This window comes from Artemia sp. Qi Xiang Cuo, chromosome 2 (genome assembly GCF_049724085.1).
Source record: "Artemia sp. Qi Xiang Cuo chromosome 2, ASM4972408v1, whole genome shotgun sequence".
Lineage (NCBI taxonomy): Eukaryota > Metazoa > Arthropoda > Branchiopoda > Anostraca > Artemiidae > Artemia > Artemia sp. Qi Xiang Cuo.
Genome location: NC_142795.1, coordinates 20,740,744 through 20,754,229, shown reverse-complemented (window position 1 = coordinate 20,754,229; position 13,486 = coordinate 20,740,744). Strand labels below are relative to the sequence as shown.

At 35.2% G+C, this 13,486-nt stretch overlaps 1 protein-coding gene across 2 annotated transcripts in view; it reads right to left on the bottom strand.

The window, feature by feature from the left end:
• The window catches only part of LOC148954988 (ecdysone-induced protein 78C-like), a 199,551-nt gene that overhangs the window by 27,739 nt on the left and 158,326 nt on the right, over positions 1-13,486 (bottom strand). For both annotated transcript variants that reach the window (XM_089099588.1, XM_089099597.1), the window contains exons 6-7: positions 11,400-11,650; positions 5,898-6,045 (exon numbers count right to left, since the gene is read on the bottom strand). In XM_089099588.1, coding sequence (XP_088955714.1) covers positions 5,898-6,045; positions 11,400-11,650 — 399 coding nt within the window. The remainder of the gene's footprint in view (positions 1-5,897; positions 6,046-11,399; positions 11,651-13,486) is intronic.

Here is a 13,486-nt window from a genome sequence, read left to right as displayed (position 1 = left end):
AAGAACATCAGGTGCAGAGAATTCGGATTCGAAGTGAGCGAGCCACCCATCTTCAGGGAATGTGCTGCACAAAGAGAAGAGATGAATTCAAGAAACTGTCGGTAACCTTTCAAGAGAAGTTTCCGGCCTAAACCACTTCTGAGCAGAACAGCAAGCCTGAACTAAGGTAGAGTTTTTAAAACAACCACTGAGTGAGGCATTGGGAACTTTCTATAGGGGAAACAGTAGTTTTTTTAGAGCGTGACAAAATTCTGGCCAATACATGTCCAAAAGAAGAAAGACTTCCGTTTCGAGCAGACTCATGCAAGGTCAGCAGCTGAAACGGGTTGCGACGTTTCACAAGGATTTGCGAAGATATGAGTCGACTATCGAAGGACTCTACTGAATAAAAAGAGTCCAGTGTCAATCTTGGAGCAAACACAATGGAACATACGGCGACGCAGAGCAGCCAAAGATTCACCAATGCCAATACCCCTTACAGGAATGGAAGTTATAGCGAGGAGGTGGTCTGATGTTTGACAATTTCATATAGGAATAAGGAACAATTACTTGGAACAAGCAGAATATGTTTATAAACATAGAATGATACATAATTTTCAAATTTTCCTAGAATTCATACTTTAAAAGAGAATCTACAATTATCCGGAAAAGTCAAACGTAGGCATTTCAAAAATATCATTATCTAAAAATATAAAATAAAAATACAAGCTCCAGTTTGAAGTGGATAATTTTTATGCTTAATATTTGTTTTTGACACCAGAATCACGTGTTGACATTATTTCCTGATTATAGTGCTATTTGGTACGATATGAGCGGTCAAGTTTGAGAAAAGGCTCATTTTAAAAAATTGAAATCATTAGTTTTAAAAGTATTTTTTCGTTGCTCTCCTCAATTGTCGCAAATATCCTATAAATATTTTGGACAACCCAAAGTTTTGCCTTGTGACCCAGCTTGATTTGTGACATATCATCGATAAGAATATTGGTTAAATACTGATTGAACATAAATAATTACAAATAACGGTTTTGCCTTGTAATTTTTTGTTTTTGTAACATATATTTTGGAATGTCAGACTTTGACTGTGTCTTGAAAAAAAGTACAACAAAGACGCAATTTTTATAACCCTAATCCTTTTTGTCTAATGATCCTTCAATGATTATTTTTTTTTACGGGCTAAAGCCAATCCTTTTACTGGCAATTATTTAATTAATATATAAAATAATATATACATTCGGTTACGAAATTAAATTTGGGACTCTAAAATAGATAATATTATCTATTATCTATTATAAAACAAACAATATTGTATTATCTAAAATAGATTAATTTATTTATATTTTCAATCTCATAAGAACTGGAACAACGAAATTTGGAGGAAATCAAGTTAGATTTACTTAATTATGGAACACATAAAAATGTCATTACTATAAAAAAAATATTAATTATTTGGCAATTACAGTTGGTAATTATAATTAATATTTGTTTGGGACAAGGAGAGTAAAGCAATAGTAAGTTTGAAACAAAGCAAAACATACTTCAACCTGTTCTGATGTTTGAATTTGAGTATTCTTTGCTTTGTTTTAGTTGCTTTTTTGCATTAAGAAAGGTAATTTCACTTTCTTTGCTTGTGCTTGTGAAAGCTATTTCCACAATACAATTTATGCTATCAAAATAACTACTCGTAAGGATACCTATTCCGAGATTATTGACAGCATGATGGCAAACTAAAATTCATATCTAGCTTCCTACTCTTTTTCTGAAACGCACAGAAGACCAGCTTTCAACACATACAGCAGGATAAGGACTAGCTCAGTAATTTATTTGTCATCTAGAGGGAAGGGAGGGCAAAATTATTTTGCTGAGTTTAATTGCTTAAAAATTTAATAATTAATGCAGAAGAAATTTGGAAGAAATACCTTTTCTAAAAGTACCTTTTTCTTATGTATTTTCATTGAAAAATGCCTTTTTTTTCTATTTTCATCAAAAAATCGAAATACCTAGAAACTTTGCTACCCCTAGATTTCAAAACGAAACTTTTCCCCCTCCGTGAATGTTTGCAAATTGAAACCACTGTCTAGATTAAGAGGGTCGAACGCTAAGATTTAGCAACATCTGAAAGTGAAAGATTGACTTATGCACTTATCGCCCTGGCGTAAGTCCTTCTGCCATCACTCTGGCTTAAGATGACTGAGTACTAAAACTTGACCGAGGAAGTGAAGGAACTGTGAACTCGTTCATCTGGAGAGTGAAAGATTTGGCTAATGCACATATTGCTCTGGCTTAAATCGCTCAGGCACCAGGAGAGTAGCTTCAGAATTTTTATTGGGGGAGGGGAGCAAGAGGAGTCTATATCCAGATAGTCAAGGGGCATGGGCTATATAATAGTGGTTTTCTCCAAATTATTGGGGGGCAATTGCTCCCCTTCCATACCCCCCCCCTGAAACGACGCCCCTGCCATGCACTCACTATGGCTTTGGAGGACTGGGTACTAAAGATATTGTAGAAGAAGAAAAAAGTTAAATAATTTAACTAATGCAAAGATAACTCTGGCTTAAGTGACTCGGGCAGTCACTGTGGCTTAAGAGAAGTAAGTACGAAAAATTTGGGTAAGGGATTGAAGGAACTAGCTGAAGAACTGTGAACCCACAGACCTGAAAATTGAAAGATTTGACAAATGCACACATCAATCTTAAGTGGCTCTGGATGAGATGTGGCTCTGAAGTGGCTCTGACTTAAGTTGGTCTGGTTGAAATAAGACTAGGTACTAAAGATTTGGCGAAGGAAACCTGAATAAACATTGATTTGACCAATGGACATCTTTCGCAATATTTTGTAACAGTATAATTTGATGGTCTTTGTGGTTTAAAAGATATGATTACTAAACTGGTTAACGATAGGTTGGATGACACGTTTCCTTTACTTCATTTTTTTTTAATCAGGAGTTAAAACATGAAAGATTTCATCAAACAGTTCGTGGTAACGAACTGTAAGTAAGGAGCGACCCCCTGACTGTCAGGCGGAAAACCCGGGTTCGATTCACCGTCAGAGCAAATTTTTTATATACTGAATTTAAAATTTAAAAAAGAAACTCAGTTTCTTTTTTAAATTATTTGAAAAAAATTACGTTTTCTAAAGAGTTAAAGAGGCTGAGTTACAAGGTCGACCCTTAAAACACCCTGTCGAGAAAGAAAAGAATAATACACAATCATCGAACAGTTAGTCAAGCAATAATAAGTAACAAACTGTACAAAAACGTGCAGAAATTATTTGAAAAAAACTACGTTTTCTAAAGAGTTAAAGAGGCTGAGTTACAAGGTCGAACCTTAAAACGTACAGGGATTAGGAGGCACAGTCAATAGTAACCGAAACTCTAAAAAACGGAACTTTGATACCAATAGATATATCAAAGAATCAGATTTGTATGCTGATTTCAAACATATAAGCTAGATCAAGCTTAGTCTTACCCATCAAAAGTTACCCGCCTGAGAAAATTTGCATTATTTTCGAAAAAAGGGGGAAACAACCCATAAGAGTCATATAACTTTAATGAAAATCATACCATCAGATTCAGCGTATCAGGGAACCCTACTGTAAGAGTTTCAAGCGCCTATCTGCAAAAATGTGGAATTTTCTTTTTTTTTGCCAGAAGAAGGATCACGGATGCGTGTTTATTTTTTTTTTCTCCAGTGGTGATCGTATCGATCCAGTAGTCCTAGAATATCTTGGACGGAAATTAAAAGTTCTAGTGCCCTTTTTAAGTGACTAAAAAATTTAAGGGCAACCTTGCCCCCTCCCACGCTCATTTTTTTCCTGAAGTCACCCAATCAAAATTTTGAGATAGCCATTTTCTTCACCATAGTCGAAAATTTAATAAATATGTCTTTCAGGATGACGTAATCCCCCACAGCTCCCGGGAGAAGGACTGCAACTTATGAACTTTGCCCATTGTTTACATATAGTATTGGTTATTGGGAAGTATACAGACGTTTTCAGGAGGGATTTTTTTCTGGTGTGTGTGGGGGGGGGGGAGAGGTCGTAGGAGGGGGTCACGGGGGAGGATCTTTCCACGGAGGGTGTTTCCTTGGGGCAAGGGACTTTTCTATGAAGGGGCGCCGGATTTCCCAGCATTATTTAAAAAACGATCAGAAATTAAGTAAAAAAAACAAGTTTTTTCAACTGAAAGTAAGGAGCAACATTAAAACTTAAAACAAACAGAAATTATTAAATATATTAGGGGGTTTGCCCCATAGTCAATATATCGCTCTTTATGCTAAAGTTTTTTTTAGTACTTTCAAAAGAGCTATCTATTCTAATATGCCGGCCTTTGTCATTCAGGGGTTTGTGATTTGAACAAAATTCGAACTTTAGAGCAAAGAGCTAGGTATTGACTAGGGGGCTAACTCCCTAATGTACGTAATAAAAATATACGAATGTAGAAGTTCGTTACGTAAGTTAATTCGTAATTTACGTCAGAATAAAATTTCGGTAAAGCCATTTAGCCAAAAAAAATAAAATTATTATGCAAATTTCGTTTTAATTATTCATGTACGGTGACCCAAAATTAATTCAAAACGTTCAGAAATTAAATGAAAAAAAAAAGTTTTTTTAACTGAAAGCAAGGAGCGACATTAAAACTTAAAACAAACAGAAATTATTCCGTATATGAAAGGGCTGTCCCCTCCTCAACGCCTCGCCCTTTACGCTAAAGTTATTTATTGTTTTAAAAAATAAAGTTATGAGACAGAGTCAAACTTTAGCGTAAAGAGCGAGCCGTTGAGGAGGGGACATCCCCTTTCATATACGGAATAATTTCTGTTTGTTTTAAGTTTTAATGTCGCTCCTTACTTTCAGTTAAAAAAAAACTTAGTTTTTTTATTTAATAATAAATCAAACAGAGTAAAATTACATGGCACAAAACTACATGAAACTTGTCCGCGGAAATTTATTCTTGGGGGAGTGTATAAAGCTATTAAATCGATTAAATAAAGCTATTTAATGAATTAGTAAGTCTTCGACTGAAAGTTCAGGATTTAAGTGTAAAATGGAACATATTTCAAATAATCATGGTAATTACTTGAAGGTGGGACTTGAATCATTTTTTAAGTTGATGAGGTTCATATTCTGTTTAGCTAAACATAGTAAAACCTATCATCTAGAATTTATTCATAGACAATATTATTCTTTTAGCCTAAATCTCAACTTTTGCACGCTATTTTTTATATCGTTTTACCTTATTAGCGTTCTGCAGGTTTGGTTTCAGAAACCTCACCCCTAACGAGATCTCTATATAACGTCATCTCAGTAACGAGATCTCTTGAGTTATATTTGAGTCGTGAAGCCAAACTGGAAGAGAGATGTTGTTCCTTTTTGAATTTTAATACAAAAAAAGTCTGCGATTGCATAAGTCACAACTCCCAATTAATGTGTGTTCCCAAAATGTTCCCAAAATTGTGTTCTCAATTAATATTCAAAATAACATCGTAGGCCGCTAAGGTCCGTAGAAGTAATTGACGAATTCACCATAAAAACAGAATAAAAATGATTGAACAGCTGTATTAGTAATAACTTGATCTTTTGTCACCACAAAGGATTTTAAGTAAAGCTAAAATTTATATTTTTGCGTACTTTTGATATGTTTATAAGTTTTAGAAGTAAATCAGTATAAAAAATATAGGATCCCTTTAGAGCTGCAACCAGTGACGCGAACAATGTTACACTGTATCTAGTTCTGGAAGGTGTCGATTCTTCACAAGGTTAGTTCAATCTCGATTTTGAGCTTTTTCTACGTTTCCCGTGGAATTCTACTGTCTTCTAAGAGATTATCAAATGTAGCTCTTAGGAGAAGAATTACACTTAGTGGAAAAGAGAGTATATTTTAAAATCAAAAGGTTACATACCAGGTACTCTTTTAGCAAATTCGACCACCTGTGATATGGAAGGATGAATTTGTTTGGCAAAAGCTGAAAATAAGGCTAGTCTATGATTTTCACTCGATTCCATAGTTGATGTAGGCATCCCAGGACTAGTTGGACCAGTGATGGGGATCTAAAATTAAAATATGAAATAATTATTATATTTTGATTTAAAAAAGTCTCCACTCTCCAGGAATACAACTTAATGCAGACTATATGAGACAAAGCCACAATATCTTAATACATTCGTGCGTGAATTACTCCGTGGTGGTTTTTCATTTCTGACTATGTTGCCTGCTCACTTCCAGGGAAAATAAGAAAGTTTTACATGGAGAACAGCGTAATGCTCCAGATCCTCCAGAAAATCGTATTTTTAGCAAATTTTGCAACAAGAGAAATATGACCCTTAGACAACCGTATGACTTTTACCATCTCCTTGATGTGGGTATACACTTAAGGAAGGATTATTTGCCTCCCTCTAATATCCTTCACCTTTTCAAGAATTTTCCCTTTTTAGACGCTCTACTTTCACAATCAGTTATGAATTTACAAATCCTTCGAAGTGAAATCAAACAAAAATTAAATGATCCCTCAAAATTAAACTTTTCTGTTGATTGATCAAGAAAATTGTTTAGATTTGATACAACATCAAGCACTTCCGTTTCTTCTGAGCTCAGCATGAGGGTATCTTTTGTCTCAACTTCGGTCAAATCACCCGAGCCGTTTCCTCGGAAAGCCCATTTAGAGCACACATTTTTCTACCAAAAACTTAGCATTACTGACGAAGGAACACGCTCCTCGGTTTGTACAGAAAGTTTCTTAGAAGAAGTGTGAATGGGAAACAGCTTATGGTATGACTTGCTGTTATTCTAGAGCTGCCAAATATAGTTTGGAAAAAGCAAGGGTTTTTTCCCCTGCTTTATACCCTGGCAGGGGTATAAAGCCGAAACTTTCGAATATACGAAAAGTATTGAATATTATAGAGAAAATCTTAAGATTTTCGAGATTTTTAGAAGACAGGCAAATATCTGTTTCGATTTTATTATATTTTGTTTTTTTACTAAGTGCTTAAGTTTTAGCCCTAGACCTCGTATCTCCCCTCTAATCTTGATGTCTTGACGATTGTTCTTACAACTTTCTCTATCTTTAAATACTTTGCTATTTTTAACTCCTTCTACGCACTAAAAGACAACATTCTAGAAGTATCATGAATCAAATTCGTCTCATAAAAAGATAAAAATACTGCAGTCAAAATTTACATGTGAGCCTAGTTTATATAATATTTTTGGCTTTTAATAATATAAGCTCTTGCCCCACCCTCGCCCTCCTTATTCCTATAGTTTCATGTATTTTTCAATATTTTTCATGTTTTTACTCTTTAAGTCAATAATCTTCATGAAACATAAATCGCCCTTGGTCATTAAAAAAAGGAAGAAAAATCAAAATTTTTCTTGCAAAATCACAAGTAACCAGTCCTGGGGGTGAGACTAGTTCATATAAAGCAGTAAAACAACTATATGTTCTACTATTAATATTCTGTTTTAAGATATACTTATGAATTATTACAGTAGCTTATGTCACGATTACGCAGATCGCTGTTGCTCTGCAGTTGCCGAATATTGTTCCACCTCTTGAGATGTTAGTCGTGACACCGCTTATCTGTCCAGTTTCATCAAACCGTCAAGGTCGTGACGATTCTTTTTAAGCTTGCATCATGCTTTTGAAGGGCTGATAGTAAATTTGCTTAGTTAGAATTGAAATTGAAAGCTAAAAATTTCCAAACTGAATGAAAATTAAGATGGTATTGCAGCGAAGTGCTATGACTATCTCTAGCCAATTTGAATTCAGTGATTTTATTTACATATTTTTTTTGCTACCTGTTTATTGTATTTTAGTGCACAGAAAGGGTCGAAAATAGGAAAAATTATGGTACTGGTGCATTATATATAACCCAGCGCTATAGACTGTACAAGGAAACCAGACATGGAAACACGTCAAACGGGTATTTGCTATCTAAATTGATTGCAAAGCGTGATTTCTTATCGCGTTTACAATATTTAAACTGTTGTTTTTCGTGGTTTAGGGGGGAAAGAGGTACCTAGGTTAGGTTGGGTTACGCATTTAATGTATGCTATGCTTTACCCCCACCCTCCTAATGTGCAAATATAGCCCAAATTTTTTTCTAAACTGTTATATATTCATCCTATTTTTTTTATTTAATGAACATTAACCAAACTTTACTTCTTTCGTGTATAGCGGTGGGTTAGGTATAATGCACCAGTACCACAGCTATTAAGGTTCAAGAAATGCGAAGAGTACATTAAAATAAAATTTAAAGCTGCCAGTGACTGTTAACACTTGAAAAAAAAAGTTAAGATGGGATTGCAATGAATTGCTATAGGTTTATCTAGCAAATTTGAATTCAAGAATTTTGTTTACATGTATTTTTTGCTACCTGTTTTAGTATTACTTGTTCAAATTTCTTATATATGACTTAAAAGTATTAAAATACAATAATATAGTTACCGTAGAAATAAAGATGTGTTTAAAAACAGTGTGCCAGAGCTAAATATTGTTGTCAGTAGAATACAAATGATACCCAATATTTTGATATACAGTGATGCAACAATATTTTGCTCAAATGTCGCTCGTTTTTCCTGTGTAAGCTTAATTTGGCTGGTCTTTCAATGTTACAGGTGGTTCTAGGCGTTTACCCCCCCCCTCCGGAAAATATCTCCCGCGGAAAATACTCCCCGAAAAAAAACCGGAAAATACCCCCCGCGAAAAATGCCCCCCCCCCGTGGAAAAAAAGGCTTTCCAAATTTGAGAATTTTATTTGAGTTTTATTTTTATTTTATTTCCGTAGGGCGGGGGGGGGGGAATTTTGGTACTTTTGTATTATGCGCCGCTCACTCAAGTTTATGCTGTGTAAAATTCGAGAACACACCAGATTTTTCGTTAGTTTCTTCGTTACTTTAGAAATAAATTTGGGCTGTAGATTTGCATATTACGGGGGGGGGGCGGGGGTAAAGTATAGCGGGTCTGCATGCAAAATGTTTTAGTACACTTATTCAGCATATTAGATAGATAGATAGAGAAGTGTATTTTAAAGTCAAATATCCGGCCATGAACATAGGAAAATGACATAAATGAAAGGCACAAATAACATAAACTTTGATTAGCGATCACCAAAAAACACTTAAATGAAACACTAAATTAACCTAATAATAGTACTTAATACATGGAAAAACGGTCACTGAAAAAAAATATTTAACACTTGGAAAAAAAACTTAAATGAAACATTACCTTTACTTTATAGGCCTACTGGGATTTTTTTTTTTTTTTTTTTTTTTTTTTTTTTTTTTTTTTAGTGGCCATATACCTAGAAAGAATTGTTTTCCTCGCTATTCTTCTGAGGTATCTGCTGGAAATTTGTTAACTAAAAAAAAAAAAAAAAAATTCCGCAGGGGGGGTATTTTCCGGGGGGGGGGGTAATCACCGGGGTGGTAAACACCGGCCACCGTTACAGGTATAGTTTGATAGGTTTCTGGGCGATGGACGAAAATTAAGAGCTGCGTCTGGTGGCAAAGACGACACAATAGGTGACATCTATTTTTGTGGCAATCAATATTTATCAAATTCGTTCTAGGATAACGTTTGGCATTGGTAATATTTCGAAGCTTTGACACTAAACACTGCAAATTTTTAATAGTTGACACTGTCGAACAACAAGCATTAAAAAGAAAAAAAAAACATATTTTATGGTCCTTTGTGAGCGCATGAGGACATTGTTTTGTCGCCATCCCCCCGCCCCCTCCAAAAAAATCCGCCCTGAAAATTTTGAATACAGAATTTCATATCCACTTTGCCGACCCCACTCCCCCTCAAAAAACAAAATCCACCATGAAAATATTAATTGGATCTCCCAGTCATGAGATAAAACCGCGTAACTTACCAAGTCATGCACGAAAATAGCCACTTTAAATGAAACATATCGATTGTATGTAATCTATTTTTTGAGAAATACTATCTTGCCTTCATGATTCAGGTAACTTTTGTATAACGTAACGTGGCTGTTTGCAGATTATTGACTCTTTTTTAATTACACACTTACCCGTTATACAGGGATAAATGCATTGACCCCTACAGGTATAAATACACAGGGAAAATTTTGGTTTTGAGGCAGGAGTTGGTCTATCGGGCTTATTTTTGTCTTGTTTTTTAAACGCAACAACTTACAATCTGGCAACAGCGGTTCAGGTCCATAAGGTGAAACCAATATCAAATAACCGTAACTAATCCGACTTTGAAAAAGGCGAGATTTTTGGCTTATCTGTCGATGTTTCAGGTAGTTTGATAGGTTTATCTTTACCTATCTTAGCGGGATCCTTTGAAAACCTGTCTTCATGCAATACCGGTCTTATAACCTTTTATTCCCATGGAAGATAGAGGTGTGGTATGCCTATTGCAGTATTTTTCACTAAGCTTTTCCTTGTAATGACTACTCGACGTGATTCAACAGTTATTTGCTAAGAGCCTTTTCCGTTTTTGAGCCAACAACGATGCGAAAACCTTCCTGAAGCCAAATGTGTTGCACATCTTAGGCGCCTAAACGAATTAAGGGCTTGGAACCAGGGTTTTTGTTCTTTCAGTTTCAACATGTCAGAAATCAGCCGAAAATGTTGTTTGAAAAAAATACCACAACATAAATTTCAACCCAAAAATATGGCTTGTGAAGTTTTTAATTCCTAGTGTGAAGACCATTATGATAATTAAGCATTATGCGGGCCCACCACCATCGCTGTATATTGTACAAGGAACCACTAATGGATACCCGTCAAACGGGTATTTCCAATAGAGAAATGGAATGCAAAGCGTGGTTTTCATTGCGTTTACAATATTTAAACTGTTGTTTTTTTGTGGTTTAGGGGGGGATACCTAGGTTAGATTAGGTTAGGTTACGCGTTTAATATATTTAATATATATTAATATATTTAATATATGCTATGCTTTACCCCCCAACCCCACCCCCTAATAATAATAAAAAGCCCAAATTTGTTTCTAAACCATTATATATTCATCCTATTTTATTTCATTAGCATTAACCAAACTTGACTTCTTTCGCGGGCCCGTATAATGCATAAGTACCCCCATTATTCTTTACTAGGTGGTTATTTCTGCTTTTGACTGTGAAGCTAAACCGGCTTAGACGAATCCCATGTGTCATATTTAATTTATTACGGTGAGTCTCGTCCAAAACTCTAACCTTCTTAACTGCAGAAAAGGTGTTCATAACAATTAAATTAAAGCACTCTTTTCTAATCTTGTGTGTGCGTTAGTTGTAACTTGTTGGGCTAATTTATATGCTGGCTTAAATTAAATAATAAATAGCCAACTATAAATAATCAAACAAATAACCAACTGGATTTAGACAAAAATAACTTGCAAACGCCAAAAAAAAAAAAAAAAGGTTGCGGTGGTACTTACCACTTCAATTGGTTTTGTGTGCAAATTTCTTGTTTTTTCTTCTGTATATGAGCAGTAGGCATGATGAGCTTGTGTCACAGCTCGAATAAGGTCATACAAAGGGGAATTTTTCACGTCTTCTCGCTCGGACAAAATCGAAAAATCTCGAATAAATTCTCTTTCTTCTTCTGGCCCGCCTGAACCAAAACTATCCGAGTTTTCCTGCTCCGCCTTTTCCCTTGCTCTTTTTGGCACTCTTCCATATCGAACGGCTATAAGAAACAAATGAAGAAGATTTAAGGAAGGTATACTGGAAACTTCAAGTGCTTAGATAGTATGAATCACAGTTTATATAATTATCCAGTATGATCTTTCCCTATCTCACCCATTATAAAAGCCCGGACCAAGGTGCGAGTGCTCCAGAGAACGTTTTTGCAGATAGAAACATAGGCGGCATCAGATCTTTTCATGGGTAGACAAGTCAGACTTTGATCTAATCGGAAACAAGTGGAAACCCGCTATTACGAATAATGCACTTGTTGGAAACAATCGGAAACAGACTAACCCACTAATGCAGAAAGAAGTGGGAGGAGCTTTTTGTTCGCACCGAGAACGAAGACCAGAAATGATCTGCGATAAGCTTACTGGATAATTATATGAACTGTGGTATGAATCAAGTAAAAATAACAGAAACACATACGCCCTTTTATCATCTGCAATAAATTCTACGATATGCATCTACAATAAAATTAAAAGTTAAAAGTTGTTCATGGCAGCAGATCTACATAACAGTGGAGACTAAACTGGTCTCTTAAAAGATATCAAAAAAAAAAAAAAAAAAAAAAAAAAAAAAAAAAAAAAAAAATCTTATTGTTTTAAAAAATAAAGTTGTGTGACAGATTCAAACTTTAGCGTAAAGAGCGAGGTATTGAGGAGGGGACAGCCCCTTTCATATACGAAACAATTTCTGTTCGTTTTAAGTTTTAATGTCGCTCCTTACTTTCAGTTAAAATAACTTGTTTTTTTATTTAATTTCTGAAGGTTTTCGAATTAATGCAGCTTTGATTTTGGCTCACCGCACATGAATAATTAAAACGAAATTTGCATATTAATTTTACTTTTTTGGCTAAATGGCTTTCTCGAAATTTTGTTCTGACATAACTTACGAATTAACTTACGTAACGAACTTCTATATTCGCATATTTTTATTACGTAAGTATATTAGGGAGTTTCCCCCCTAATCAATGTCTTGCTCTTTACGCTAAAGTTCGAATTTTTTTCGAATCACAAACCCCTGAATCACAAAGGCCGGTTAGTTAGAATAGATAGCTCTTTTGAAAGAACTAAAAAGAATTTAGCGTAAAGGGCGAGGTATTGAATGGGGGTAACCCTCCACATATGCTTAATAATTTCAGTTTGTTTTAAGTTTTAATGTTGCTCCTAACTTTCTGTCGAAAAAACTTGTTTTTTATTTAATTTCTGATCGTTTTTTAAATAATACCGGGAAATCCGGCGTCCCCTTCATAGAAATGTCCCTTCCCCCAAGGAAACATCCTCCATGGAAGAATCCTCCCCTGTAACCCCCTCCTACGACACTCCCCTCATCAGAAAAAAATCCCTCCAGAAACGTCTTTATACTTCCCATTAACCAATACTATAATGTAAACAATGGGCAAAGTTCATAGCTTCCAGCCTTTCTCCCGGGAACTGTGGGGGATTAACACGAATCCGTGATCTTTCTTCTGACAAAAAATACAAAATTCCACATTTTTGCAGATAGGAACTTGAAACTTCCGCAGAGGGGTTTTCTGACACGCTAAATCCGATGTTGTGATTTTCATTAAAGTTCTATGACTTTTTGGGGGTGTTTCCGCCTTTTTTCGAAAATAAGGCAAATTTTCCCAGGCACGTAACTTTTGATGGGTAAAAGTAAACTTAATAAAAACTTATATATTTGAAATCAGCATAAAAATCTGATTCTATTGATGTATCTATGGATATCAAAATTCCGGTTTTTAGAGTTTCGGTTACTATTGAGCCGGGCCGCTCCTTACTTACAGTTCGTTACTACGAACTGTTTGATTGAGACCTGCAATGCACTACGAAGC